The sequence below is a fragment of the Chelonia mydas genome, chromosome 23 (assembly GCF_015237465.2).
Source record: "Chelonia mydas isolate rCheMyd1 chromosome 23, rCheMyd1.pri.v2, whole genome shotgun sequence".
Classification (NCBI taxonomy): Eukaryota; Metazoa; Chordata; order Testudines; family Cheloniidae; genus Chelonia; species Chelonia mydas.
In genome coordinates, this window is record NC_051263.2 from 18,085,708 (window position 1) to 18,112,959 (window position 27,252).

Here is a 27,252-nt window from a genome sequence, read left to right on the forward strand (position 1 = left end):
CACCCTAGGCCGCCATCTTTGTGAGGGGCAAAACATCGCCCAGCCCAGTTGAGCATCCCGCTCTCTGATAGGCCGGGCAGGCTGGGCCAATGAGAGGCCCTGGCGTTGGGGGGCCGGGTCCCCCACGTGTTGTGGGGAGAGAGCCGCGGAGCGCCGGGAGCTGCCGGCATGGTAGGGGGCCGAGCTGGGTTTGTTATTGTAGGGTCGCCCGAGAGGGGGAGGGGCCCGCGGCTGTTGCTCTCTCCGCGGGGGGGCAATAGGGGGCTGGGCTAGTTGCTGTCGGGCCGCCTGGGGCGCAGAGGCGGCCCCCCCGCAGTGGGGTGGGGGATCCTGGGTGGGGCGGGGGGAGCAGCTCCCCCCTTGGGGCCGGGGGCTGGTCGGCGACTGGCGGTGGGAGTCTCGGGCTTTGTTATTGTAGGGTCGCCTCTTTCCGGGCGGGGGCCGGGGGCCCCCTGGGCAGTGCGGGGGGGGCTGGCGCTGTTGTGGGGTGGTCACGGGAGGCGGGGGGGCTGGTACCCCCCTAGGGGAGGGGGGGAGCTCCCTGCCCCCCCCGGCCCTGTGTTAACCCCCCCGCCCCGGTTTGTCCCGCCCAGTTGCGCCGCGAGGCCCGGCAGCGCCGGGAGTATCTGCACCGGCGGGCGCAGGAGGATCGGATCCGCGCCAGCGAGGGCAAGAAGCAGCGACTCAAGCAGGCGCTGGAGGGTACGGACCGGCCCGGTGCCCCTCAGCCCCGGCCCCCGCCCCCCCCGGTGCCCCTCAGCCCCGACCGGCGGGCCCCCCCCCCCCCCCGGTGCCCCTCAGCCCCGACCGGCGGGCCCCCCCCCCCCCCCCGGTGCCCCTCAGCCCCGGCCCCCCCCCCCCCCGGTGCCCCTCGCCCCCGACCGGCGGCCCCCCCCCCCGGTGCCCCTCAGCCCCGGCCCCCGCCCCCCCGGTGCCCCTCACCGCCCCCCCCGGTGCCCCTCAGCCCCCGACCGGCGGGGGGGGCCCCCCCGCCCCCCCGGTGCCCCTCGCCCCCGACCGGCGGCGGCCCCCCGGTGCCCCTCCTGACCTGCCCCCCCCCCACCGCCGCCGCCGGTGCCCCTCACTCCCGACCTGCAGCCCCCCCGGTGCCCCTCCTGCAGCCCCCCGGTGCCCCCCCCCCCCGCCGGTGCCCCTCACCGCCGACCTGCAGCCCCCCGGGGCCCCCCCCGCCGGTGCCCCTTACTCCTGATCTGCAGCCCCCTACTCCCCCCCTCGCTGCCCCTCACTCCTGACCTGCAGCCCCCTGGCCTGCCCCCCCCCCCCCCGCCGGTGCCCCTCACTCCCGACCTGCAGCCCCCTACTCCCCCCCCCCCCCCCCCGCTGCCCCTCACTCCCGACCTGCAGCCCCTTGCCCCCCCGGTATCCCTCACTCCAGACCTGCAGCCCCCTCTCCCCCCACTCCTGCCGGTGCCCCTCTTTCCTGACCTATGGCCTGAGGGTTGGGACTTGGTGCTCTGCAGGATGGAGGAGGGGCTGGTTTGGGGCAGGAAGGACTGGGGGCGGCGGGGGGGGCCTGCAAGAGGGGGGGTTGTCTGGAATCACACTCTGACTCTTCCTCTTTCCCCTCCCCGCTCCCCCCAGAGAATCGGCTGCTGCCCACGGAGCTGCGCCGGGAGGCTCTGGCGCTGCAGAAGTCCATCGAGTTTGATGACCAGGGAGCAGAAGGTGAGTTTGGGGGCAGGGGAGGGGGTTAAGGGAGCTTGGTGCCTCCCCCTCCAGGCTAGGAACCCCCTCCTCTCCTAACACCCTTGGGCAGCGTTGTCCTGTGTCCTTCCTGACTCTTCACTGCCCGTCTGCCCTGAAGCATGAGAGTGGGCCACTTCCAGATGAAGCACAGACCCCCGCTGCCGAGATCCCTCTCCCCTCGTTGGGTCAGGTGCTGCACAGACACCCTGACCTGAGTTGGGGTCCCCCTGTTGGGCCAGATGCTGCCGTGAGTGACAGCCTCAGAGACCTGTTATCGTGGCCAGCTCACTTGGGGCAGGGGGAGCAGAGGCTGGTGGGGTGGGGGTGGAGGGGAGGGGGAACTGGCCCTGGTCACCCACAGCCGAGCTGTGAAGCTTCTGCATCCAGGTTGGATAAAAAAAGATGGTTACAAAAAACGCGGGGTGTTTTCTTAATTTATACTGGATTTTGGACGTTTTTCTGTTTAAAAATCCACCTGAAATTCCGACTGCTTCCGTTCAGGGCTGAGCTCCCTCCAATCTGGCATGGTCAGTTACGTTGTATTAAAAAACATCTATATTTAACGGGCCAGAAAGCCCCGAACCGGGTGGTCATTACTCGTACCACTTTGCTGAAGGCCTTCTTCCCCCATTTGCTCCGCGTCCGTCTGTTCAGCAAGCTCAGGTCAGTGACAGCTTTGCCCCAGGTTAAAAAACCAATCAGGAGCTTCTTGGTTTCCTCTTCCCATCACTGAATAAAACCTCGGTGGGAGAGGATGAGATCGACTAGCTCTAAAATCCTGAAGGACGTGGAGACGAGAAACAATCAGTTCGAATTCACTAGTTACAGCGAATGCTCCCTTTGTACAATAAATCTGGGAGTTTCAAATCCAAGCCATGTTTTAATCAATTTTTTTTCCCCTGTATCCAGCTCTTCTAACAGGTAGGGCAGAATATGATCTTTTTGTAATTTCCATGGGTGATACTGAGGGTTATTTGTAAGTGTTTTCCCTGATTTGTATCTTTCCATTAGTTATGCAAAATAATGGTGTTTACTCCTTTTGTCCTGCAATTTTGAGCTCTTTCAATTTTCATTTTGGGTTTTAAGCTTTTAAAAATTCTCTCTATAAGTTTTCACGTGTGGGAATTGATGGGGCGTGAGGTGGGTCGGACAGGAATGCTTTAATGACAGGAGAGGCTGCGAATCGAAAAGTTAAAGCTTTCGAACCGTTAAGGGAAACTGTCAAAGCCACGCGTCAGACCACGCAAAGGAAATCGCCTGAAAACCCGTTTGGATGCCTCCCGCCGCAGTGGTTTTCTTCCTCGGCCGACCTGCATGGTTTGGGTCCCGGCGCTGGGCCTGGTGAAATGGAGATTTGCGGACACAAGTCGAACACGGCTAGGCCTGGTTTTCAGGTCATTTTCTTTCGGGAACGAAAAACCTCAAGGGCGGTTTTGTGTGTTGTAATCGGATTCCGGTTTCCGTCCAGATGGAGTTTGACGCGGATCCCGAGTGCAGCGGGGCCGGGAGAAGACTTGGCTGCCAGTCGCTGGAGATAAAAGCTGTCGAGGGACTGGCCGTGGCGCGAGAAATTCGCCACTCCCTGGCGGGATTAAAAAATAACCCAACCCCTGACTCGGTGTAAATGGGCGTCTCCCACCGAATTCAGGGCCTGAGCTGGGGCGGGAGGGCATGGCCAGCCAGAGGCCACGGCGCCCCCCCCCCCCCGCCCCCTGTTAACCCTTGCCTCCCACGGCAGGGCTGGTGACGCAGCAGGACGATGAGTATCGCTGGGCGGGCGTGGAGGACCCCAAGGTGATGATCACGACCTCGCGCGACCCCAGCTCCCGCCTCAAGATGTTTGCCAAGGTACAGGGCCTGGGTTTGTTATTGTAGGGTCTCCTGGGGGGCAGCGCTGCTCGGCTGGGCTGGCATGGTTATTGTAGGGTCTCCTGCGCGCTGGTTTGTTTCTGCAGAGCGTCCCGGGGACTGGGGCTGGTGGGTAGGGCCGGCTTTGTTATTGTAGGGCCTCCTAGAGGGAGGGGGGGCTGTCGTCGGGTCTCCTGATGTAGGGGGGCCGGGTGTGGTGCTGTCGGGCTGTTCAGGGGAGGGGCAGGTCTGTTATTGCAGGGTCTCTCGCACACACCCACGCCCCTCTCGTCGGCAGGAGATGAAGCTGGTGGTGCCGGGCGCCCAGCGCATGAACCGGGGGCGACACGAGGTGGGGGCCCTGCTCCGGGCCTGCAAGGCCAATGGCGTCACGGACCTGCTGGTGCTGCATGAGCACCGAGGGCAGCCGGGTGAGCTGGGGGTGGGGGGTGGGTGCATGCCGGGGGGACACCCCCCCGCTCCCCCCGTCCAGGCCTGCTGAGAGCCGGGGGAGGGGAGTCTGCTCCATCTCTGTGTGGTCCTGCTGGGATTCTGGAGGGCCCCCCCCCCCCGTTGGGGCTGGATGGGGACCCTCCTCTGCTGTTATTTCTAGGGGGTCTCCAAGGCGGGGGGGCTGCAGGGCCTTTTAGCTGGGGGCTGTGTTCTGTGGGGGGGACAGGGGAGCTCCATCCCAGCCCCCCCCAACGGCTAACCCCCCCCCTCCCCTCCCCCCAGACGGGCTGATCGTCTCCCACCTGCCCTTCGGCCCCACGGCGTTCTTCACCCTCTGCAACGTGGTGATGCGTCACGAGGTCCCCGACATCGGCACCATGTCCGAGGCCAACCCCCACCTGATCTTCCACAACTTCACCTCCCGCCTGGGCCAGAGGGTGAGCGGGGGGCGGCTGGGTCCTTGTCGGGTCTTCCGAGACTGCCCAAGCTGGCTTTGTTATCGTCGGGTCTTCTAGGGACTGGGGCTGCCAGGGGAGGGGGGCAGGGACCGCTTTGATATTGTAGGGTCTCTGGGGAATGTTTGTGTGCAATGTGTTTATTGTAGGGTCTCCTGGGGGGCATTAGAACAATCTGGGGACTGGCTTGTTGTTGTAGGGTCTCAATTCCCCTCCCCGCCCCCCAAAACCCAGCGCTTCTCGATCTCTGCCCCTCAGGTCTGCAGCATCCTCAAGTACCTCTTCCCAGTGCCCAAGGAGGACAGCAAGCCGGTCATCACCTTCGCCAACCAGGACGATTACATCTCCTTCAGGTGCCAGGCCTCCCCCAGAATGCAGCCACTTCTGGGGCAGGGCAGCTGGGGAACAGCCACATATAACACCACACAGGGATGGCTGGGACCAAGGATGCCTCAGTTCTCTCCCGGCTCTGGGAGGGGAGTGAGGGCTGGCAGGGGGGCTGGGAGCCAGGCCAACGCCGGGTGACCCACCTCTCCTGTGTCCCCCGTAGGCACCACGTTTATAAGAAGACGGACCATCGCAACATCGAGCTGTCTGAGGTGGGGCCGCGCTTCGAGATGAAACGTGAGTCACGTCACTGGGGGTCCCTCATAAAAACATAGGACCGGCCAGACTGGGTCAGACCAAAGGTCCATCTAACCCAGTGTCCTGTCTGCTAACAGTGGCCAATTCCAGGTGCCCCAGAGGGAATGAACAGACCAGGGAGTCATCAAGTGATCCATCCCCTGCGCCCATTCCCAGCTTCGGGCAAACAGAGGCTCAGGACCCCATCCCTGCCCAGCCTGGCTAATAGCCATTGACGGATCTATCCTCCAGGAGCTTATCTAGTTTTTTTTTTCGCCTTGTTGTGGTCTTGGCCTTCACAGCATCCTCTGGCAAGGAGTTCCACAGGTTGACTGTGCGTTGTATGAAGAAATACTTCCTTTTGTTTGTTTTAAATCTGCTGTCTATTCATTTCATTGAGTGACCCTTAATTCTTGTGTTATGAGGAGTAAATAACACTTCCTGATTTACTTTCCCCACACCACCCATGATTCTACAGACCTCTGTCATCTCCCCCCTTAGTCGTCTCTTTCCCAAGCTGAAAAGTCCCAGTCTCATTAATCTCTCCTCATATGGCAGCCGTTCCAAACCCCTAATAATTTTTGTTGCCCTTTGCTGAACCCTTTCTCATTTCTATATATCTTGTTTGAGATGGGGGCAGCCACATCTGCACGCAGTGTTCAAGGTGGGGGCGTCCCATGGATGTACATAGAGGCGATAGGATATTTTCTGTCTTATTCTCTCTCCCTTTCTTGATGGTTCCCACCACTCTGTTCGCTTTTTTGACGCCGCGGCACACTGAGTGGATGTTTGCAGAGAGCTCTCCACGACGACCCCAAGATCTTTGAGTGGGAACAGCTAATTCAGATCCCATCATTGTGTACGTATGGTCGGGATTTTGTTTTCCGATGGGCATCACTTGGCATTTATCAACACTGAATTTCATCTGCCATGTCGTTGCCCCGTCACCCAGTGTTGAGGGATCCCTTTATAGCTCTTCGCCGTCTGCCTGGGACTTAACTATCCGGAGTAGTTTTGTATCATCTGCCAACTTTGCCACCTCGCTGTTCACCCCTTTTTCCAGATCATTGATGAATACAGTGAATAGGCCTGGGCCCAGTACAGACCCCTGGGGGACGCCGCTATTTACCGCTCTCCAGTCTGAAAACTGACCATTGATTCCTACCCTTTGTTTCCTATCTCTTAACCAGTTACTGATCCATGAGGGGACCTTCCCTCTTACCCCGTGGCAGCTCACTTTGCTTAGGAGCCTTTGGTGAGGGACCTTGTCAAAGGCTTTCTGAAAGTCCAAGGACACCATATCCACTGGATCCCCCTTGTCCACATGCTTGTCGACCCCCTCAGAGAATTCTAGTAGATTGGTGAGGCGTGATTTCCCTTTACAAAAACCACGTTGACTCTTCCCCAACAAATCATGTTCATCTCTGTGTCTGACAATATTGTTCTTTACGATCGTTTCAACCCGTTTGCCCGGTACTGATGTCACGCTTACCAGCCTGGAACTGCCGGGGTCACCTCTGGAGCCCTTTTTAAAAACCAGGCACCTGGTGCAGACGCTGATTTAAATGACGGGTTCCATGCCCTAGTTAGCAGTCCTGCAATTTCACATTTGAGTCCTTCAGAACTCTTGGGGGATCCCATCTGGTCCTGGTGACTTATTGCTGTTTAATTTATCAATTTGTTCCGAAACCGCCTCTAATGACACCTCAGTCTGGGACGGTTCCTCAGATTTGTCACCTAAAAAGACTCCGGTGTGGGAATCTCCCTCGCATCCTGAGCCGTGAAGACGGATGCAAAGAATTCATTTCGTTTCTCCGCAATGGCCTTATCGCCCTTGAGTGCTCCTTTAGCGTCCAGTGGCCCCACTGCTTATTTAGCAGCTTCCTGCTTCTGATGTATTTAAAAAACATTTTCTGTTACTTCCACAAGTACTCCTTTTCTTTTGGCTGGCTGTTCTTCAAATTCTTTTTTGGCCTCCTAATTATATTCTTACACTTCATTTGCCAGAGTTTAGGCTCCTTTCTATTTTCCTCACTAGGATTTAACTTCCACTTTGTAAAGGATGCCTTTTTGCCTCTCGCTGTTTTTTATTTTGTTGATTCGCCACGGTGGCTCTTTTTTGGTTCTCTCACGATGCTTTTTTAATTTGGGGGATACCTTTAAGTTGAGCCTCCATTACGGCATCTGTAGAATGGTTCCATGCAGCTTGCAGGGATTTCACTGTTGGCGCTGCGCCTTTCCGTTTGTGTCACTAACCTCCTCGTTTTTGTCTCGTTCCCTTTTCTGAAATTAAAGGCTGCAGTGTTGGACCGTTCTGGTGTTTTCCCCGCCACAGGGATGTTAAATGTAATTCTGTTATGGTCACTGTTACCAAGCCCTCCAGCTCTTGGACCAGATCCTGTACTCCACTTAGGACTAAATCAAGACTCTCCCCCCTGGTGGGTTCTGGGACCAGCGGCTCCAAGAAGGAGTCGTTTAAGGTGTCAAGAAACTTGGTCTCTGCATCCCGTCCTGCGGCGCTAGGCCTCCAGTCAATATGGGCCTAGTTGAAATCCCCCGTTATTAGTGAGGTTTTTATTTTTATACCCTCTCTAATCTCCCTGCGTATTTCACAGTCACTATCACCATCCTGGCCAGGTGGTTGGTAGTAAATCCCAACGGCTCTATTCTTCTTAGTAATTCCTTGCTCGAATAACATCCAGAGAGATTCCACGGTACCGTTTGCTTCATTTAAGATTGTTACTTCATTTGACTCTACTCTTTTCTTTCACATCTGGTGCCACTTCCCCACCAGCCCGACCGGTTCTCTGCTTCCGCTACGTTTTCTCCCCTGGTATTACTGTGTCCCCTCGATTCTCCTCATTCCACCAAGTTTCTGTGATCCCTGTTATATCAATAGCCTCATTTAAGACTAGGCACTCAAGCCCAGACCCCTCTCCCTGTCCCAGAGCCCCAGCAGGGTCCTGTTGTCGATTGTCTCTACCCCCCACTCCCCCCGGGCTAGGCAGAATCCAGGGGAAACTGAGGCAGATGGTGGGCTTCATCAGACAATTCCGGAAAATTTGTCCCACCCTGCCCCTCGCACCCTGAGTGACTGGGGAGAGGGTTCCCCAGCTTTGCCTGTCTTTCAGCAGCGGGTGCTTCCTGCCTCCTGGGGGCACCCCGCTGACCCTGACCCCCCCCTCGTTCCAGCGTACATGATCAAGCTGGGCACGCTGGAGCAGGCAGCCACGGCCGACGTGGAGTGGCGCTGGCACCCTTACACCAACACGGCCCGGAAGCGGCGGTTCCTGAGCGCTGACTGAGGAGCGCCCCGGGGGCGGGCCTGGCCCAGAGCGTCCCCCCTGCTGGAGCTCGCCCGGCGCCGGCTGGGAATTTCACCCGGAGCGGTTTTCTCTGCCCTGGGCAGTGGGCGTCGGAGTGCAAAGGAGGAGCTCCGACTTGGGAGCGTGTCCCCGGCCCTGAGGGATGCCCCTGGCTCCGGCTGTGGGTTCAGGCCCTGGGGGCATCGCCCTGCGGTGGACGGGGAAGCACCAGCAGAGCTGCTGTTTTCACACTTTTATTTTTGTAGGGTCTGCTCTAATACATAGCTTGGTTCGACCCTGGGTTTGGTTTCTGCTTCTGTCTGTTCCCGGCAGTTCCCGTTTTGCCGGAGTAGAGCCACCAGGGCTCCCCGGGTTGGGGGGGGGAGGTGGGATTTAGCGCCGGTGCCCCCAAGCTGTGGGGCCTAGCTCACATCAGCGCCCCACTGAGTCAAAGGTGGTGCTCTTACTCCTCTCCCAGGGCTGGAGAGAGAACCCAGGAGTCCTGGCTCCCAGCCCCCCCGCTCCCTGCACCTGGAAGAGAACCCAGGAATCCTGGCTCCCAGCCCCCCTCTCCCTGCACCTGGAAGAGAACCCAGGAGTCCTGGCTCCCAGCCCCCCCGCTCCCTGCACCTGGAAGAGAACCCAGGAGTCCTGGCTCCCAGCCCCCCCGCTCCCTGCACCTGGAAGAGAACCCAGGAGTCCTGGCTCCCAGCCTGTTGTCAGTTGATGGGGGGCGGGGCTCGCTCTGTGCTGTGGGGTGATGCAGGGCTGCAGCCCAGTCCAGCTGGAGTTTGCGGGGGAGGGGCCCAGGCCCTGGTGCCCCCATCCCCCCTAGAGCCGCGTCCACTCGGCCGGGGGGTCGCGGGGTCCTTTTGGCTTCCCGATGCGGAAGTTATAGCCTGGGGGAGAGAGAACAGTGAGGAGGGGGCCTGTACCTGCCCCCCACCCCCCAGAGCCTGACCCCACCCCCCTGCCCAGACTCCCCAGATCCAAACTGCTGTGGGGTCCCATCTCCCCCCACCCCCCCAGCCCAGGACTCCTGGGTCCCCTCCCCCTGGACTCTCCTTCATGTTCCCAGTCAGAGCCAGGGGCCTGCCCCAGATTCCTGGGTCCCAGCCCCTGACCACACACACCCTGCCCCCATCCTGGGGCCTGCCCCCCAATGTACCCTCCCCCCACACCCACTTCCTACCGAGACCGTTGCCTGGGGAGGCGAGGGGGCCGCAGCCACTTCCAGGTGAGGGGTCCACGGCCTCGTAGCCGTCAGAGTCATGGCGGGGGGAGCTGGGGCCTGGCGGAAGAGAGAACAATGAGGCCTCCCCGGCTACGGCCGGCGCTGCGATGCAGCCACCTCTGGGGCGGGGTCGCTGGGGAACAGCCACACACAACACCACACCGGGACGGCTCGGCCAGCCCTGAGATGCAGCTGCGGCTGGGGGTGCCTTGGACGCGAGGCCGCGATGACTGCCGCATCCACTCCAATTGCCGGGGTTTCCCATCCAGGTACTGAACTAGCCTCCCCCTGTTTAGCTGTGTGATCCCCTGCCCCCCCCTTCGCACCCCACTCACCCGTCTTCTGGGGAGATGCCACAGAAGCCTGTGGATGAGATGGAGAAAAATGAACGACAGACTGAGACACCCCCCCATCCCGCCAACCACTAGGCCCCACTCCCCTCCCAGAGCTGGGGAGAGAACCCTGGCGTCCTGACTCTGAACCCTCCCTGCTCGCCCCACCAGCCTCCTCCAGCCCCACCCACGGTGGCGCCCCCTCTGGCTGCAGCCGGCCAGGCAGGGGGTCACTGGCCCTGGGGGGAGGACTCACCGGGGGTTTCAGACTGTGTAGCAGGGTCGTCCCGCACCTGGCGCTGGGCGAAGAGGGGCCCCGGGGGCTGGCGTCACCTGGAGCAGACAGATGGGCAGGGGTCAGAGTGTGGACCCCTGGGTCAGACCCCCCCCTCCCCGGGTCAGAGCCAACCCAGGACTCTTGAGTCCAAGGCCCTCTTTCTGCATCAGATCCATGGCCATGGACTCCTAGGTCCCCCCCAGATCAGACCCATGGTCCCTCCTGGCTTCCTCCCCCCCCCCCCCCATCAGCCCCTCCTGGCCCTGGACTCCTGGGTCCCCTCCCCGTACCTGCGCTGGCGGAGTTGGGGGTGTATTCACAGCTGGGGCTGGGTGGCAGGCGTTTCACGGGGCTCCCAGGCAGGGAGTAGCTGGCCTGCAGCCCCCCGAAGCCACTGGGGTCGATGGGGGACCACGCGGGGCTGGTCTCCCGAGAGGGGGACCCCGCCGGCCTGCCCCCCCGCCGGAACTTGTTCACCACGGCGTAGGTGTCGCTCATCTTGGGGGGCAGGTCCGGGGTGGGCTCGGACGGCACCGAGATGCTCCTGGCGGGGAGGGGGAAGGAGAGTAACCTTAGGGCCGAGCCAGGGAGAGAACCCAGGAGTCCGGCTCCCCTCCTGCACCCATCCTGTACAGTAGCCCTGGGGCTGGAGGGGGGCCGGGGAGCAGATACTCCACAGTCTATTTCTGGGAAACAGAAAGTAGCTGGCAAGTGGCCTGTTGGCTAATTGGAAGGGGGAGGGCGGTTGTGGGGTTAAAGCAGGGCAATGTGGGGGCTGGGAAGGGGGGGGTGCTCAGAGCAACTACAGCAATTTCCCCGTCCGGGCTGTGGGTAACACCCAATGGGGTGTTAACTCTGACCCCTAATGACTGTCCATTTCCAGGCTACATTGGCAGCTGCTGCAGTATTTAGGTCCGGACTGCCCCAGAGGTGGCTACATCCCAGCACCTGGCGAGCCCTCCCCGGGCGGTGTTACATGCGGCTGCTCCCCCCGCTGCCGCACCCCCGAGGTGGCTGCATCTGGCCGGCCACTCACCGTAAGACGCTGCTGTGTTTGCTATGGGGCGCGGGGCGACGCAGGGACACAGCGTCGTCGTACAGGGGCAGCTGGTTCTGCGGGGAGAGGAAGGGGTGAGCCAGGGAGGGGGGAAGCCGGGGGCGGGGGGAAGACGTCCCCGCCTGGTGCTGACACTGGCTTTTTGCTTCCTCCTGCAGGAAGTGTGACAACGGGCTGCGGGCGGTTAACCCAGCCGGTGCTGGAGGGCCTGGCCTGGGGAAGGAGCAGAGGGTGCAACCCTGCAGCCTCCACCCGGCCCCCCCATTCCTCCATCCCGCCACGCACCTGTCCCTCCACCCGGCCCCCCATTCCTCCATCCCGCCACGCACCTGTCCCTCCACCCGGCTCCCCATTCCTCCATCCCGCCACGCACCTGTCCCTCCACCCGGCCCCCCCATTCCTCCATCCCGCCACGCACCTGTCCCTCCACCTGGCCCCCCATTCCTCCTTCCCGCCACGCACCTGTCCCACCCCAGACGCACCCCTCCATCCATCCGGCCCCAGGGTGGGAACTGGCTGGCTCAGGGGGGCAGAGAATGGGGCGTGGGGCCTGTCCCCACTAGGGGGCGCCGGCTGCCATCTGGCCCCACAGCAGGGACTGGCTGGCTCAGGGGGGTGGGGAATGGGGCGCAGGGCCTGTTCCCACTAGGGGGCGCCGGCTCCCGTGCACTTTATGTTGCCAGCTCACCTATGAACTAAACTTGCAGGTCTCAGCCCTCTGGGCTACTCCCCTGTGCGGCCAGCTGGGAGCCGGCCCCCCCTGGAGGGGACGGGCCCCACGCCCCATTCCCCACCCCACTGAGCCAGCCAGTCCCTGCCCAGGGGTCAGATGGGAGCTGGCGCCCCCCAAGAGGGGACAGGCCCCATTTCCCCCCCACAGGCAGAGAGAATTCACAAGCCCTGAGCATGAGGCAGGAGCCAGGATGGGGGGGCCGGGGGCCGGGGCCTGCTCCACCTTTCAGCCCCACGGAGCCGGGGAGATGAGGAAGGGAGGGGAACTGAGCCCCCCCACCCCTGCCGGTCCTGCCCCCTGCACCCCATCTCTACTGCTCCAGACCCACCCCCCATGTACCCCTGATCTCTTCCTTCCCAACTGCTCCAGCCCGCCCCCCATGTGCACCTCCCCCAAATGCACCCACTGATTCACACTCTTCCCCCCCCCAGCAACCCTCCAGGATCCAGATCCCCCCCCCCGTACCGCACAGGCTGACGGAGCTGTTTACAGGGCTGAATCGAAAGGGGAAGGGAGGCATGTGGGACTTCCTCAAGTGGGAGGAGGGGCCAAGGGGGTTGTACCTGGGGGGATAGCGGGCTGTGTGGGGGGGAGAAATGGGGGGAGCTTGGGCGGGATCATAACCGGGTGACGGTTTGAGTGGCCCTGCGCCCCCCGCTGGAGAGGCTGGGCCCTGCGCCGCGTCTGGGGCCCTGCGCCCCCCGCTGGAGGGGCTGGGCCCTGCGCCCCCCCCCGCTGGAGAGGCTGGGCCCTGCACCGCGTCTGGGGCCCTGCGCCCCCCGCTGGAGGGGCCCTGCCCCGGGGCCCCTCTCACCTCCTTGAGGTTCTCGTAGGTGGTGGCCAGGGTGTTGCGGAACATCTCGGCCACGGCGTGGTACAGAAACTCGTACTGCTCCTGCCAGAGGGGACACGGCCATGTTAGGGGGGCTGGCTGGGGGGGGCGCTCCAGCGGCCCCCGGCCCCACCTCTCCCAGCAGGGGCACTGTGTGGGGCGGGGTGGGCGTCCGGCTGGGGGAGAACCGAGGGGCTCACCAGCGTCTGGACAGCCGACGGTCTCTGCTTTCTCATCGCTAGGACGATGTCGAAAATGCTGAAATTCGGGGGGATGCTCTGAAAAACAGGAGAAGGCTCGTGAGTCCGGCAGGGGGCAGCCGCGGGTCAGACACACGCCCACGCACGGACCTATGCACGAGCACGGACACGCGCGGTACCTGCTGGAGGAGGAGGTGTCTCACGTGCTCCAGGATGCAGATCACGCCGGTCCGGCCACAGCCAGCGCTGCCAAGGGGGAGGAAGCAGGAAGAAAATGGGTGAAGAACAATTCCCCCCGATCAAATCCCTCTCGGGGGCGAAGGGGCCCTTCACCCCACACGCTGCCCATGGGCGTTCACTCTGAAACCTAATGACTGGTGGTAGAACGTGACTCCCTCTTTGGTAGACATTCACTCTGAACCCTGATGGCTACATCTGCAACCTTCATGCGATTCTGGTGGGTGTTCACTCGGATCCCTAATAAATGGAGCTATGATGCAGAACCATCATTAGTGTACGTTCACCCTGAACCCTAATGGCTACAGCTGCAACCTTCACGCCTCTCTGGTGTACGTTCACTCTGAAATCTAATGACCAGAGTTACAATTTGAGCCCATCTTTGGTAGGCGTTCACTCTGAACTCTAATGACTGACAGTGAAATGGGGCATCCTGAGTGTCAACAGTGGGATCTTTATCCCAAACCCAAAGGCCTGGGTGAACAGTGGGGTGCCGTTGCACTGGGCATTTGCCCTGGACCTTAATGATGGGTTTCAGCAGACATCATCCACCCAGATTGTTGGATTGTTCACTCTGAACCCTAATGACTGGGTTTTCACTAAGGTCATGGTTTGTCTCAACATGGCTGTTAGCTGTGAACCTTAATAATTATGTTTTTAAAAGGGGCTATAGCTCATCTCAGCAAGGCAGTTAACACTGAACCCTAATTACTGTGTTTCAAATGGGGACGTAGCTCATTTCAGAATGACCATTACTTCTGAAATAGAACAACTGGGGTTGAAATAGGGACACCCTGACGTGCCCGTTCACTCTGAATCCTAAAACTTGAGGTTTAAATGCGGGTGTGGCTTATCAAAACATGAGTGTTTACTCTGAACCCTAATGTTTGGTGTTAAATGGGGCCTTGCTATGTTTTGACATCAGTGTTAACTGGATGCTAAGGATCGTTGTTTGAGTGCGACACTGCCCATCTCTGTGTGTTCACTCTGAACCCTGCTCGTGTTAATGGGTGCGTTCACTCTGAACGCTACCGCTGGCCATTCAATGACTGCTCTGTACCATTTCTCAGGTTGCATCAAAGGGGCGGAGCTCATAGGCGGGGGAGGCGGTCAGTGGGTGGGGTTTGGATTGTGGGAGGGGCTTTGCAGTTGGCGGGGCTTAATTTTTTCTAGCAGACCCTTGGCTATGAAGACCGCTGTCTGTCTCCATCGCTCCCTCCCCCCGCAGCACAGCGCCCCCTACCTGCAGTGCACGCAGATGGGGGCCGAGTCGTCCCCCTGCGTCAATCGCACGTGCTCGATCAGCTCCAGGAAATGGCTGTAATTGTCCGGGATCCCGCGGTCTGGCCAGGCCACGTACTGGAAATGGGTGAGGGGCCGCTCCTCCTGGGGGGGGAACAGAAGGCATCGGCCCTGCTCCGCATGGCACGGCCCCCCCAGCACCCACCCCTGCTGGGGGACAGCGCCCCCTGCTGAAACCCCCACCCTGCTCCCCGCAGCACGGCGCCCCCTCAGTGCCTGGCCCTGCCAGGAGAGAACGCCCCCTGCCCAGCCCCCCGCTCCCCACAGCATGGCGCGTGCCCGGCCCTGCCAGGGGAGAACGCCCCCTGCCCAGCCCCCCGCTCCCCGCAGCACGGCGCCCCCCCAGTGCCTGGCCCTGCCAGGGGAGAACGCCCCCTGCCCAGCCCCCCACTCCCCGCAGCACGGCGCCCCCCCCAGTGCCCGGCCCTGCCAGAGGAGAGTGCCCCCTGCCCAGCCCCCCCACTACCCACAGCACGGCACCCCACAGCTCACCGACCTTCTGGAAGCTGACGCTCAGCGTGCGGACTGTCACATCCGGATTCAGCTCCTGCTCCTTGATCTGAGACAGAGACAAGCTGAGCTGCAGACAGAGGCTTCAGGGGGTGCCGACATTGCACGGTTATTAAATGCCTTTAGTGTCCCCCTACAGAGGTACAGCTGCAGCCACCTCTGGGTGAGGTGAGGAACAGCTGCAGATAATGCTGCACAGGGACGGCTCACGTGGAGCTGAGCTGCAGCCACCTCTGGGGCGGGGCAGCCGGGGAACAGCCGCATATAACACCACCCAGGGAGGGCTCGCCCAGAGCTGAGCTGCAGCTACCTCTGGGGCAGGATGGAGTTGCCCAGCAGCAGTTTGGGACAGGAAGTGAAGGGGAGTTGTGTCTCTCCTGGAGAGCCCCCAGGCTGCCCCCACAACCCCTCCCGGGTACCTGGACGATGGAGAAGGGCCCAATTTGTAGCGGTTCTTGCTTCAGTGGCCAGTAGCGTTCACACTTTTTCTAAGGAGGGAAAGTCAGTTCATGGAAGGTCCATGAGGGTCACCCCCCAGATGCCCCCCACAGCCAGGGGGTGGGGGTGGACACGGATTGGCCCCCACACTCACCTTCCCCATCTCCACTTCCCGACAGGCCATGGCAATTACCTGGAAGGAAGGGAACGAAAGAGTCAGGAAAAAAGAGAGAGAGAAGGAGCATGCTCCAAACAGTACCTGGCTGGACTGAAATAGCCCCCACTCCCCTCCCAGAGGATGGGAGAGAACCCAGGAGTCCTGGCTCCCCTTGGCAAAACCCCCTCCCCCACACACACACACCCTGTTCTTTGCAAACAGCCCTCACCTGAGCCCTGACAGACTCACCTCACCCGGCCCACGTCCTGCAGGGTCGTTACCCCCAAAGGATAACGGGGGAGGGGGGCCATTTCAGAAAGGCCCTAACTCCTCAGAATTCATCCCCACAGCAAGCGGGACTATTTTAGGAGGAACCGCTTTAGCTGGGAGCCCTGCTCTCTGGCCTGGGGGTGGCAGTTCGTCCCCAGAAGCCATCGGATCTTGGTCCATTTGAATCGGCAGCAGGACCCAGAGGAGTTGAATTTCTGACCTTTTCCCGGCCTGTTCTGCTCCCAGGCTGCGGCTACGCAAAGGAGTATCGGGGAGTGCGACTGGGACAGCTTGTCTGGCGCTAAGATGCAGCCACCTCTGGGGCGGGGCAGCTGGGAAACAGCCGCACATAACGCCACACAGGGATGGCTCACCCGGCACTCAGATTGCAGCCACCTCTGGGGCGGGGCAGCTGGGGAACAGCCGCACAGCAGCATGGGACAGTCTTCATTCTGTAAGCTCGTCTCTCTCCCCAGCAGAAGTTGGGCCAATAAAAGCTCTTGTCTCTCTTGTGCCAGGGAAGGAAATTTATCAACGAGACGGAGCCGGAAGATGAATTTCTCTCCGTGGTGCATGTAGCAGTGAAATGACGCTCGGATAGTCATGGGCATTACCCCGGGCAACACACTGGCGAGGAAGAGGGACTAGCCGGCCGGCCGAAGAGCGTGTCCGTGTTTCTGGTACTCCCTCAGGTGGCCAGCTTGTCCTGGGAGAAGGTGAAGGAAGATAACCTCGTAGGAGTGCGTGATGAGAAACAGCAGGAAACACAGAAGGTGCTAAGCCCCTTGCAGGATTTCAGGAGATGATGGAGCTTCAGCTCCGTGCCCGGCGTTCAGCCCCGGCTCGTGAAACGGCGGCGCGGCATTCTGCCGTGAAAAGCCTCGCACATTGGCTTCCACACGGTCTTGACGGCTCTGATGGAACGAAAAGATGAGGCCATCCTGATTCCACGCCCAGGGGGCCTACGCATGGCGGAGAGCTTCCCAACAGTGCCGGGGCAGCGCCCGCAGGATCCTGGATCCGGGGGCGCGGCCCGAGAGTGGCATTTTAGGGAGGGGAACGCAGGCATGGGCAGTTACTGGTGAAAGTGATGCAGAAAGCCCCTCGTCACACGAGGCCACGCCGCAGGCCATGTGGCAAGTGGTGTCCCCGCCGCTTCTGAGCCGTGCCAAGAGCCGCAAAGCGAAGCCCCTGGATTTTGCAAATGCTGCGGAAGATTATGACAAACCTTGTTGCCAGCAGTTTCCGGGAGCCGGTGGCATCCACGTGGGCAGCTGTCCCAGTCCTGGCGCGGGTCCTACCCTTCGCCAGCGCTCAACGGGATGGAATTTAGAGGCCATCAGAAGAACACGTCCTGTTCTTTTACCAATGTGCCCGTGCAAGGTCTGCCCAACGGGGATCTACGTACTTAGTGGAAAGGAACCAGCCCCGACTGGAAGGGTTCAATCAGGTGGATATCTGCAGACCACGGCGGACCGCATGCAGATACAGATTTTATTTCCAGGCAGGGCTCTATAGATCCGGCACGCTCCCAAGCGCGGCTCAGTGCCACTGAGAAAAGAAAAGGAATTATAGGGCGACCAGACAGCAAGTGTGAAAAATCGGGACGGGGGTGGGGGGTAATAGGAGCCTATATAAGAAAAAGACTCAAAAATCGGGACTGTCCCTCTAAAATCAGGACATCTGGTCACCCAGGTATCCCAGGAACTGGCAGTGCTCAGCAGCCAGGCTCTCGCCTGTAATCTACGTGCCCAAACCAGAAAACCGTTCGGCCTCGGGCTTGATCACCAAACAGCTTGCAACCACGCTGCCCCACCGGCGGGAAAGCAGCGCCGCCCCGTGGGGGGAAATGGAGCGGCTCACGACGCTTCCGAGTATTTGCAGCGTCGGATTTGGCTGCACAGACCCATTCAGGAAACTCTGCTGAGTGCAGAATGATTCGGCCAGGAGCCACTGAATCGCTCTGTGCGGGGAACGGCTGGTGAGGGCCGGGGAGCGTCCGCACCAAATTCCGCGGCCCACTGGAAAAGACGAGGGGCAGGTGCAGCCTGGGAAGTTAGATCAGCCCAGCTCCGTCACCGGCTTCCGCGCAAGGAACGACGTGACAGATGCGCTCCGCAGTCAATCAGGAAAATCATCGAGGACCGACCTGTTCCACTCCTTGGCCCATCCCGGAAATACCCCGATCCGGCGCAGAACTCCGAGCCCACGCTCCGTGGCACACAGCAATCTTCAGATCCGGGGCCTCGAAGAAGCCTGCTGCAGGGACATGCGAGACGCGAGCTGACCCCGCAGAGTAGGCTGAGAGGCTGCGATACGGTTTCCTGCATTGGTGGGCGCAGCAAGAAATCGGCTTGGAGAACATCCCTGGAGAAACGCGAGTGGCTAAAGGAACTTGCAGAAGGACGATCTACGGAGGGAAACCGGCCTCTCCGCACGAAAGGTCACCAGCACCGATCCCACGCCACCCTCAGGCTGGACCACACGCAACGGAGAACCGGCACCCACGCAAGTGTCCCTGGAGCCGATCCCCGGCGGCGGTGTGGAAATTGCAAACTGTGGATCCGTAAATCACAATGCTGGAGGTGTGGACAAGGCACATCGGCATGCACCGCGGCCTGCAAACGCAAGGGGTACGCCGGCACGTATAGGAACGGTTCAATTACGCCTGTCTGAGCAACGTGCGGGATGTGTCACGTTCGTAGAGGAATAAAAAGGGCACCAAAATTTGCTAATTCCTCAAATTCTACTGAAATTTGGCCCCGACGACGAACTGTTCCAAATTCAAATGGCAAACATTTTTCCCCGATTCGGCAAATCGAAATGATGCCAGACAACATACTTTGCCTAACCCCCTGCCCTCTTCCCTCCCAGAAATGCCTCATGTCTTATTTGATAGCAAACCAGGAGAGAAGATTTCGTGCTCCACAGGGAGTCAGCCAAGCTGGGACAGTTCACAGATAGCGGAAGAGAGCATTCAAGGCGAGAGAAATCCTCTTCCTGGGTTCGTTTGCAGAGGAAATCCCACCAGGAGCGAGGGGTGTTTGGGGCACACACTGCATCTTTAGGGGTACAGGATCTGGGCCCAGCCCAGAGGAGCGTGTTTGGGTGGCTGAATGGCCGGGGGTGTCCGGGAGCTGGCACCCAGCTACGGAGGTGAGCAGGTGACTGCCAGGCCTGGGCTCTCGAGAAGCGTTACACCCACCTTCACCCCGTACTCCCAAATCATGCGCCAGAAATCCAGGACGGTGTGAGGCAGCGGCCCCTGGGTCGCGATGTAGCATCTCTTGTTATTTGCCCACTGGCAGGAGACAAAGGGGGGAAATAAGTCACCCGCCACCTGCAGGGCAGTGCCTCCCACTGACCCCCCCCCCCCCCCCGCAGCACGTGTGCCTTGCTGACCCCCCCCCAGCCCGGCGCCCCCTGCTGAGCCCCCCCCTCCACCCCCTGCAGCCCAGCGCCCCCTGCTGAGTCCCCCCCTCCACCCCCTGCAGCCCGGCGCCCCCTGCTGAGCCCCCCCCTCCACCCCCTGCAGCCCGGCGGCCCCTGCTGAGCCCCCCACTGCAGCCTGGCGCCCCCCCATCCGCCCCCTGCAGCCCAGCGCCCCCTGCTGAGCCCCCCCATCCACCCTCTGCAGCCCGGCGCCCCCTGCTGAGCCCCCCCATCCACCACCTGCAGCCCGGCGCCCCCTGCTGAGCCCCCCCATCTACCCCCTGCAGCCCGGCGGCCCCTGCTGAGACCCCACTGCAGCCTGGCTCCCCCCCATCCACCCTCTGCAGCCCGGCGCCCCCTGCTGAGCCCCCCCATCCACCCCCTGCAGCCCGGTGGCCCCTGCTGAGACCCCACTGCAGCCTGGCTCCCCCCCATCCGTCCCCTGCAGCCCAGCGCCCCCTGCTGAGCCCCCTCATCTACCCCCTGCAGCCCGGCGCCCCCTGCAGCCTCCCCCGCTCACCCCCTGCAGCCCGGCGCCCCCTAGTGCTGCACTGGGTCGGCGGGGCCAGCACTGGTGCGAGGGGCGAGTGCCCCCTGCTGCGAGGGCGCGGGTTACCTGGATGAAACTGGCATTGATATAGTCCGTCTGCCCTTCGTCCGTGCAGAGAGTCACAACGACCCGGGTCTGATCGTCTGCCGGGGAGAGAGGGAGGGATCGACAAATTCAGACTGGGAGTAAGGGGCCCATTGTGGCCAGTGAGCGGAATTAACCACGGGGCCCGTTTCCCGAGGGGCGCAGTGGAGTCTCCGCCTCTGGCTGTTTTTACATCAAGCTGGGGTGCTCTTCTAAAGGTGCTGCTGCGGGAATTACTTTGGGGCCGTTCTCTGGCCTGTGGGGTACAGGGGGTGAGACGAGACACTCACAGTGGTCGCTTCTGGCCTGGGAATCTGGGAATCTACTAAACCCAACCCTGAGATGCAGCCAGCTCTGGGGTGCGGCAGCTGGGGGGAAACAGCCACACATAACGCTGCCCAGGAACGGCTCACCTGGAGCGGAGATGCAGCCAGCTCTGTGGTGGGGCAGCTGGGGGAAACACTGCACACTCCAGTGCCAGCAACCCCCTCCCACACTCACATGGCAGGATGTCTTTGTACCGATTCTTCTTGATGTTCTCTTTCCTGGCCCCGGCCTCTGCGGAGAACCCCTGTTGCTGCCGGAAGGCGCTGGCTCGGGCCTTGATGTCCTGGGCGGAGAGAGGGGACAGGAGGGGGATTAGGAGGCTGTGGAGAAGACGGGGTTAAGCAGGGACACTGAGAGAGCACCCCAGCAGCCGATAGCTCTGTGAACCCCACAGCTAATGCCCTGACTCCCTAATACTCAAGTATACAGCACCCCGTTCCCTGTGACCTCAGCCCCTTTCCCAAACTCAGACTTCCCAGCACCCCCGAACTCCAAAGGAAAGAGCCCTGGGGGGATGACTTGCCCGGCACTGAGATGCAGCCACCTCTGGGGCGGGGCAGCGGGGGAAACGGCTGCACGTAACGCGGCACAGAGACGGCTCGCACGGGGATGATCATTCCTGAGCACTTGAGTCAGGTTTATTTTGGGAACAGGCCGGTTCTGCCGGCTCTGGGCCCCACTGTGAGCACACCCACGCCCACCCTGGAACGGGCGGGAGACAAAAACCCGCCCCTGCCACGGAACAACCCTCCAAGGAGAGTTAATCCGTGCAGGAATTGCTTCCAGAATGAGAGCCCGGACTCCTGGGTTCTCTCCCTGGCGCTGGGAGGGGGAGTGGGGTCTGGTGGGTTAGAATGGGGGCGGGGGTGGGAGCCAGGACTCCTGGGTTCTCTCTTCGGCTCTGGGAGGGGAGGGGAGTCTGGTGGGTGAAAGCAGGGGGGGCTGGGAGCCAGGACTCCTGGGTTCTCTCCCTGGCTCTGGGAGGGGAGTGGGGTCTAGTGGGTTAGAACGGGGGCGGGGGTGGGAGCCAGGACTCCTGGGTTCTCTCTTCGGCTCTGAGAGGGGAGGGGAGTCTGGTGGGTGAGAGCAGCGGGGGCTGGGAGCCAGGACTCCTGGGTTCTCTCCCCGGCTCTGGGAGGGGAGTGGGGTCTAGTGGGTTAGAACGGGGGCGGGGGTGGGAGCCAGGACTCCTGGGTTCTCTCCCCAGCTCTGGTGGGGGGGAGTGGGGTCTGGTGGGTTAGAACGGGGGCGGGGCTGGGAGCCAGGACTCCTGGGTTCTCTCCCCGGCTCTGGGAGGGGAGTGGGGTCTGGTGGTTAGAGCAGGGGCGGCTGGGAGTCAGGAATGGAGGGAGTGACCGGCTCAGGGGGTTGGGCTCTAGGGGGCCCCAGCTCCCTGCAGCCCCAGGGCAGAGGAGCGGCTGGGTCAGTATTTCACCGGCGGGGTATTGCGCGGGGCGGAGGGGGGTTACATTGGACGCCAGGAGCTGGCAGTTCTCAGCCAGGAGCTCGCCAGCGGCCGGGCTCCTTGCCACGGCTCCAGCTCCGGCCCGGCGCTCGGCGCTGGTTTTGTCTCCCGCGGCTGCAGAGAAGCAGGTGTGGAGCGAAGCGGTGGCAGGGGACGGGCAGGCTCCGCGGCTTCGCAGCGATAAAAGTTTCTTTCATGATGAGGAAGTTTTTGACGTTCATTTCCGCGGGTTCGCCCCGCCACGACCCGAGAGCCTTGGTGGGGCGGGGGAAGGAGAAAGGGCAGGAGCCGAGCGGCCCAGGGAGCCAAGGACGGGTTGGGCTAAATCACAAAGTTTTTGGTAATTCATTCCCCAGGTTTGGTATTTGAATTTCCAAAAGGCCCGAGGGAAAAGAGAGACCCCGAGGGGCGGGATCCGGAGGGGAGACGCTCCGGCCGAAGGAGGCCCCCCCGCCCCGCATTGTGCCCCCCCGCCTGCAGGCCAAAGGGAGAGAACCGGGATGTTGGCGGCTTCCCTGCGGGGCGGATCCCCCGATTTGTACCGGCGGGGGACGGCGGGAGGGCCAGAGCCCCGGGCGGAGGGCGCGCGGGGGAGATGTTCGCCGTGTGGGGGGCAGAGGGGGGGGGATCGGGGAGGGAGTTTGACCAGCAGACCCCAGCTCTCTTCTTCGCTACGGGAACGGCAGATCTTCCCCGGCCGGGAAACTCACCGTCGGCAGCCAGGACCGAGACTTCAAAAGGCACCGCCCAGGGCCCAGCCCTGCCCGGGAGAGCCCCCTGCCCAGCCCCCCGCTCTGCAGACACAGCGCCCCCCAGGGCCCAGCCCTGCCCGCCAGGGGGGAGAGCCCCCTGCCCAGCCCCCCGCTCTGCAGACACAGCGCCCCCCCCCCCCAGCGCCCAGCCCTGCCCGCCAGGGGGGAGAGCCCCCCGCTCTGCAGACACAGCGCCCCCCCCCCAGGGCCCAGCCCTGCCCGCCAGGGGGGAGAGCCCCCTGCCCAGCTCCCCGCTCTGCAGACACAGCGCCCCCCCAGCGCCCAGCCCTGCCCGCCAGGGGGGAGAGCCCCCCGCTCTGCAGACACAGCGCCCCCCAGCGCCCAGCCCTGCCCGCCAGGGGGGAGAGCCCCCTGCCCAGCCCCCCGCTCTGCAGACACAGCGCCCCCCAGCGCCCAGCCCTGCCCGCCAGGGGGGAGAGCCCCCCGCTCTGCAGACACAGCGCCCCCCAGCGCCCAGCCCTGCCCGCCAGGGGGGAGAGCCCCCCGCTCTGCAGACACAGCGCCCCCCAGCGCCCAGCCCTGACTGCCAGGGGAGAGCCCCCTGCAGAGCCTCCCACCTCACGCCCCACAGCACGGCGCCCCCTAGAGAGGCCCATTTCCTCGCATCGTTGCCTTCACTTTCAGGATCCGTCTGTGTTTTCAGTTCCCGGGGCTGCCTAACCCCATGGAGCAGCTTCTGCTTTTCACTTCAGCTCTGCTGGACGGGGCTGGTGAGCAGCCCCTGGGCTGGGCAAGGGAGCAGAGCCGGCCAGCAGTCCTGTGCGGCGTTATGCACAGCTGTTCCCCAGCTGCCCCTCCCCAGAGGTGGCTGCATCTGAGCACCGGGCGAGCCATGCTGATCTCTAGACCCAGTCAGCTGTAACTAAGTCTGGAATATGAGATGGGGATTTAATAAAGGGACTGGCTGGCTCAGGGGGCAGGGAATGGGGCACGGGGTCTTTCCCCACTAAGGGGTGCCGGCTCCCCTCGCTTTCCCTTCCCCCTCTGCCTGGCCCCACCCCGGAGGTAGTTGGGATTTGTTCTGGGCTACATTTATATAACAAATCAGCCGCTGAAGCCAGGCGAGAGACAAGGGAACAAAGTCCCTTCTGGAAAATTCATTTCCATGTCGGAGGGGAGGACGGGCCAGTGCGAAGCTGCACAGAATTAACCCTCCCCACCCGATTCACTCCCAGCACTACTCTGGACAGCCACAGGGGAAACTGAGGCACCGAGCTGAGGCAGGACCTGGCCAAGGTGGCACAGAGAACCCAGGAGTCCTGGCTCCCAGCCCCACCCTGATCTAATCTGCTACACCCCACACCGCTCCCAGAGCTGAGGATGGAACCCAGGAGTCCTGGTTCTTAGTTCTAGGCTATACAAAGAACTTTCTGCTGTTTTATACTCTTAAACTGTGACAGCCAGTGAACTTTGCCACTCCCCAGAAATAGCTGCATCTCAGTGCCGGGCAAGCTATCCCCACCCGGTGCTATGCCTGGCTGCTCCCTGGGTGGCCTGCCCCAGAGGTGGCTGCATCTCAGCACTGAGCGAGCCACCCCAGTGTGGTGTGATGTGCAGTTGTTCCCCAGCTGCCCCACCCCAGAGGTGGCTGCATCTCAGCGCGGCATGCACGTGACGGCCTGAGGCAGCCGCCGGCATCGGAGGGGTTATTTCACATGCTCAAGCCACGGTGATAAGGGGAAGTTTGCATTTGGTGCCTACTCAACACAGGGGCTATTTGAATTGGCACCAGGACTCAGTGGAGATGAATTTCTGACAATCTCCCGGCCTCTTCTGCTCCCAGGCTGCAGTTCTGTGAAGGACTAGCTGAGAGTGTGACTGGAAGGGCTGCCCGGCGCTGAGATGCAGCCAACTCTGGGGTGGGGCAGCTGGGAACAGCCACCGAGAGTTACCAGAAGGGGCCATCCTTACTGAATCTCCCACTTCCCTTCCCGTCTGGCTTCTCTCCCCAGCTCTGGGAGGAGAGGTGGTCTAGTGGTTAGAACAGGGGCTGGGGCTGGGAGCCAGGACTCCTGGGTTCTCTCCCCGGCTCTGGGAGGAGAGGTGGTCTAGTGGTTAGAATGGGGGCTGGGGCTGGGAGCCAGGACTCCTGGGTTCTCTCCCTGGCTCTGGGAGGAGAGGTGGTCTAGTGGTTAGAACGGGGGCTGGGGCTGGGAGCCAGGACTCCTGGGTTCTCTCCCCGGCTCTGGGAGGAGAGGTGGTCTAGTGGTTAGAATGGGGGCTGGGACTGGGAGCCAGGACTCCTGGGTTCTCTCCCTGGCTCTGGGAGGAGAGGTGGTCTAGTGGTTAGAACGGGGGCTGGGGCTGGGAGCCAGGACTCCTGGGTTCTCTCCCTGGCTCTGGGAGGAGAGGTGGTCTAGTGGTTAGAACAAGGGCTAAGGCTGGGAGAAGTGAAACAAAAAGGGGAAAGTGGATGCCGTGTTTGGGTTTCCCTCTCAATTTCACTTCAGTTTAATGACCCGATTGCTAGTAACACAAGCCAGAGAATATTCTTTACTCTGGGAATTTCCTTCAGACCGAATCAATAGCTCAGACCCAACGGCTGATTTCCACTGGCTTCCCAAGCTCTTGACTGTCCATATGCAGTGGTTCCTTGCCCAGGGCTGAGATGCAGCCACTTCTGGGGCAAGGCAGCCAGGAACGGCCAGGCCGTGACACTACAAACGTTTGCAGGAAGAAGCGCTGGGGAACGTACCTGGAGTGCATCCACCGGCTGGGATTTGGCTGGGTCACCCCCACTTCATGCGGGGAGGAAAGATGGAGGGGAAACGTAATGACCCTACAGGGCTCAGGTTGTCTGTTTCCTCGGAAAGGCACCTCCAAATTAATCGCACCCACTAACGATTTCAGGCCAGCACTGACTGCCAGGGGAGAGCGCCCCCTGCCAAGCCCCCTGCTGCATGGTGCCCCCCAGCACCTGGCCCTGGCTGCCAGGGGAGAGTGTCCCCTGCCAAGCCCCCTGCTGCATGGTGCCCCCCAGCGCCTGGCCCTGACTGCCAGGGGAGAGCGTCCCCTGCCAAGCCCCCTGCTGCATAGCACCCCCCAGCGCCTGGCCCTGGCTGCCAGGGGAGAGCACCCCCTGCCAAGCCCTCTGCTGCATGGCACCCCCCAGTGCCTGGCCCTGGCTGCCAGGGGAGAGCACCCCCGTCAAGCCCCCTGCTCCCCACAGCACAGTGCCTGGCCCTGGCTGCCAGGGGACAGTGCCCCCTGCCCTGCAGCATGGTGCCCCCCAGCGCCTGGCCCTGGCTGCCAGGGGAGAGCACCCCCATCAAGCCCCCTGCTCCCCACAGCACGGTGCCCCCCAGCGCCTGGCCCTGGCCGCCAGGAGGCTCTGCTAAGCGCCGTACCCAGGTCCAGGGCCCACAGGGATGCTGGTGGTGCAGGAATCCTGCGGGCAAAGCCAGGGCAGCTATTGGCTGGATTTCACCATTTCTCGGCTCTGCCTTGCCCCGGGCATGAAAACTTGCAATGCCCCAGGCAGCGGGGCCGGGGGCTACGACCGGCAGTGATGGGGGACGCAGCCAGCCACCCGCCAAGGAACCCAGAACCTCAGACTTCCAATAGCATCTCATAGGATCAGCCCAGGGTGTCCAGCTCCCCCAGTCCCTGGCTCTAACCATTAGACTCTGCTCCCTTCCCAGAGCGGGGGAAAGAACCCAGGAGTCCTGGCTCCCAGCCCCCCCTGCTCTAACCCATTAGCCCCCACACCCCTCCCAGAGCTGGGCAAAGAACCCAGGAGTCCTGGCTCCCAGCCGCCCCTGCTCTAACCCATTAGCCCCCACACCCCTCCCAGAGCTGGGCAAAGAACCCAGGAGTCCTGGCTCCCAGCCGCCCCTGCTCTAACCCACTAGCCCCCACTCCCCTCCCAGAGCCGGGAGAGGACCCAGGCGTCCGGGCTCCCTGCAGCGCTCTGGCTCTTGCTGGCCGGCAGGTGACGAGTTAACTCAGTCTAGGGCGGCAGCAATCGAAAGTTAAACCCAGACCCCAGATTAATGATTACAAATAGAAACGTGCGCTGGAGCTGGAGATGAGCTGAGGGTGTCAGGACGCCTGGGTTCTATGCGCAGCTCCGGGAGGGCAGTGTGGGGTCCAGTGCCTTAGAGCAGAGGGGCCTGGGAGCCAGGACTCCTGGGTTCTCTCCCCAGCTCTGGGAGGGGAGTAGGGTCCAGTGGTTGGGGGAGCCAGGACTCCTGGGTTCTCTCCCTAACTCTGGGAGAGAAGTGGCGGCTAGTGGGTTAGAGCAGGGGGCTGGGAGCCAGGACTCCTGGGTTCTCTCCCTGCTGGGGGCGGGATTCCCCGGGGAGCTGGGGTGGCGCGGTGGCTCGGCTCCCCCGCGGCCCGGCCTCACCTGGAACTCCTGGCCCAGGCGGCCCGGCCCGGGCTCGGCGCCCAGGAACGCCCGCAGCGTCTCGGCCCGGCTGCTCATGCTGCGGAGCGGCTGCCCCGTGGCCGGAGCGAGGGGGCAGGACCGAGCAGACTGAAGAGGAAGTTGAGGTCCCCGCCCCCCAACGGGCCGGCTGGGCGAGCCCAGACCTGAGCCTGGCTGGCCGCCAGCGAGGGGAGAGAACCCAGGCGTCCGGGCGCAGCCTCACCTGGGGGATCCCGCCCAGCCCCAGCCAGGAATCTCCCCAACCTCTGGGGCTGGGCCGC

The 27,252-nt window shown here is 62.2% G+C and overlaps 2 protein-coding genes across 6 annotated transcripts; one reads left to right on the forward strand and one right to left on the reverse strand.

The window, feature by feature from the left end:
* The first annotated feature begins 33 nt into the window (after positions 1 to 33).
* IMP4 (IMP U3 small nucleolar ribonucleoprotein 4) lies at positions 34 to 8,692 on the forward strand. Of its 3 annotated transcripts, none has more exons than XM_043534423.1 (9): positions 34 to 171; positions 594 to 702; positions 1,603 to 1,686; positions 3,446 to 3,555; positions 3,854 to 3,986; positions 4,291 to 4,445; positions 4,722 to 4,816; positions 5,014 to 5,087; positions 5,186 to 8,692. In XM_043534423.1, the coding sequence occupies exons 1-9, from the start codon at positions 169 to 171 to the stop codon at positions 5,311 to 5,313; spliced, it is 891 nt and encodes a 296-aa protein (XP_043390358.1). In that variant the 5' UTR covers positions 34 to 168; the 3' UTR covers positions 5,314 to 8,692. The 3 variants fall into 3 exon arrangements, with proteins under 3 accessions (XP_043390358.1, XP_037744380.1, XP_037744381.2); XM_037888452.2 differs by having other exon boundaries at positions 8,280 to 8,692; XM_037888453.2 differs by lacking the exon at positions 594 to 702 and having other exon boundaries at positions 139 to 171; positions 8,280 to 8,692.
* Positions 8,693 to 9,022: 330 nt separating this feature from the next.
* On the reverse strand, positions 9,023 to 27,105 carry PTPN18 (protein tyrosine phosphatase non-receptor type 18). Of its 3 annotated transcripts, XM_037888448.2 has the most exons (17): positions 26,951 to 27,104; positions 20,539 to 20,647; positions 20,020 to 20,096; positions 19,177 to 19,272; positions 15,699 to 15,737; positions 15,526 to 15,594; positions 15,093 to 15,155; positions 14,538 to 14,680; positions 13,237 to 13,303; positions 13,058 to 13,135; positions 12,840 to 12,920; positions 11,272 to 11,348; positions 10,526 to 10,779; positions 10,215 to 10,291; positions 9,962 to 9,989; positions 9,585 to 9,683; positions 9,023 to 9,291 (listed from the first exon to the last, which is right to left on the reverse strand). In XM_037888448.2, the coding sequence occupies exons 1-17, from the start codon at positions 27,026 to 27,028 to the stop codon at positions 9,224 to 9,226; spliced, it is 1,503 nt and encodes a 500-aa protein (XP_037744376.1). In that variant the 5' UTR covers positions 27,029 to 27,104; the 3' UTR covers positions 9,023 to 9,223. The 3 variants fall into 3 exon arrangements, with proteins under 3 accessions (XP_037744376.1, XP_043390302.1, XP_043390303.1); XM_043534367.1 differs by having other exon boundaries at positions 9,962 to 10,291; positions 26,951 to 27,105; XM_043534368.1 differs by lacking the exon at positions 26,951 to 27,104 and adding an exon at positions 23,160 to 23,213 and having other exon boundaries at positions 9,962 to 10,291.
* Between the last annotated feature and the right edge of the window lie 147 nt (positions 27,106 to 27,252).

Bases quoted from the DNA above. Each gene is read 5' to 3' on its own strand.
- IMP4 (XM_043534423.1), top strand. The intron at 4,446-4,721 runs GTGAGCGGGGGG...TCTGCCCCTCAG, and splicing joins CCTCCCGCCTGGGCCAGAGG to GTCTGCAGCATCCTCAAGTA. The intron at 4,817-5,013 runs GTGCCAGGCCTC...TGTCCCCCGTAG, and splicing joins GACGATTACATCTCCTTCAG to GCACCACGTTTATAAGAAGA.
- PTPN18 (XM_043534367.1), bottom strand. From the start codon at position 27,028: ATGAGCAGCCGGGCCGAGACGCTGCGGGCGTTCCTGGGCGCCGAGCCC. The intron at 20,097-20,538 runs GTGAGTGTGGGA...TCTCCCCGGCAG, and splicing joins GTACAAAGACATCCTGCCAT to ACGATCAGACCCGGGTCGTT. The intron at 15,738-19,176 runs GTGGGTGTAACG...CCTTCCTTCCAG, and splicing joins TTTGGGAGTACGGGGTGAAG to GTAATTGCCATGGCCTGTCG.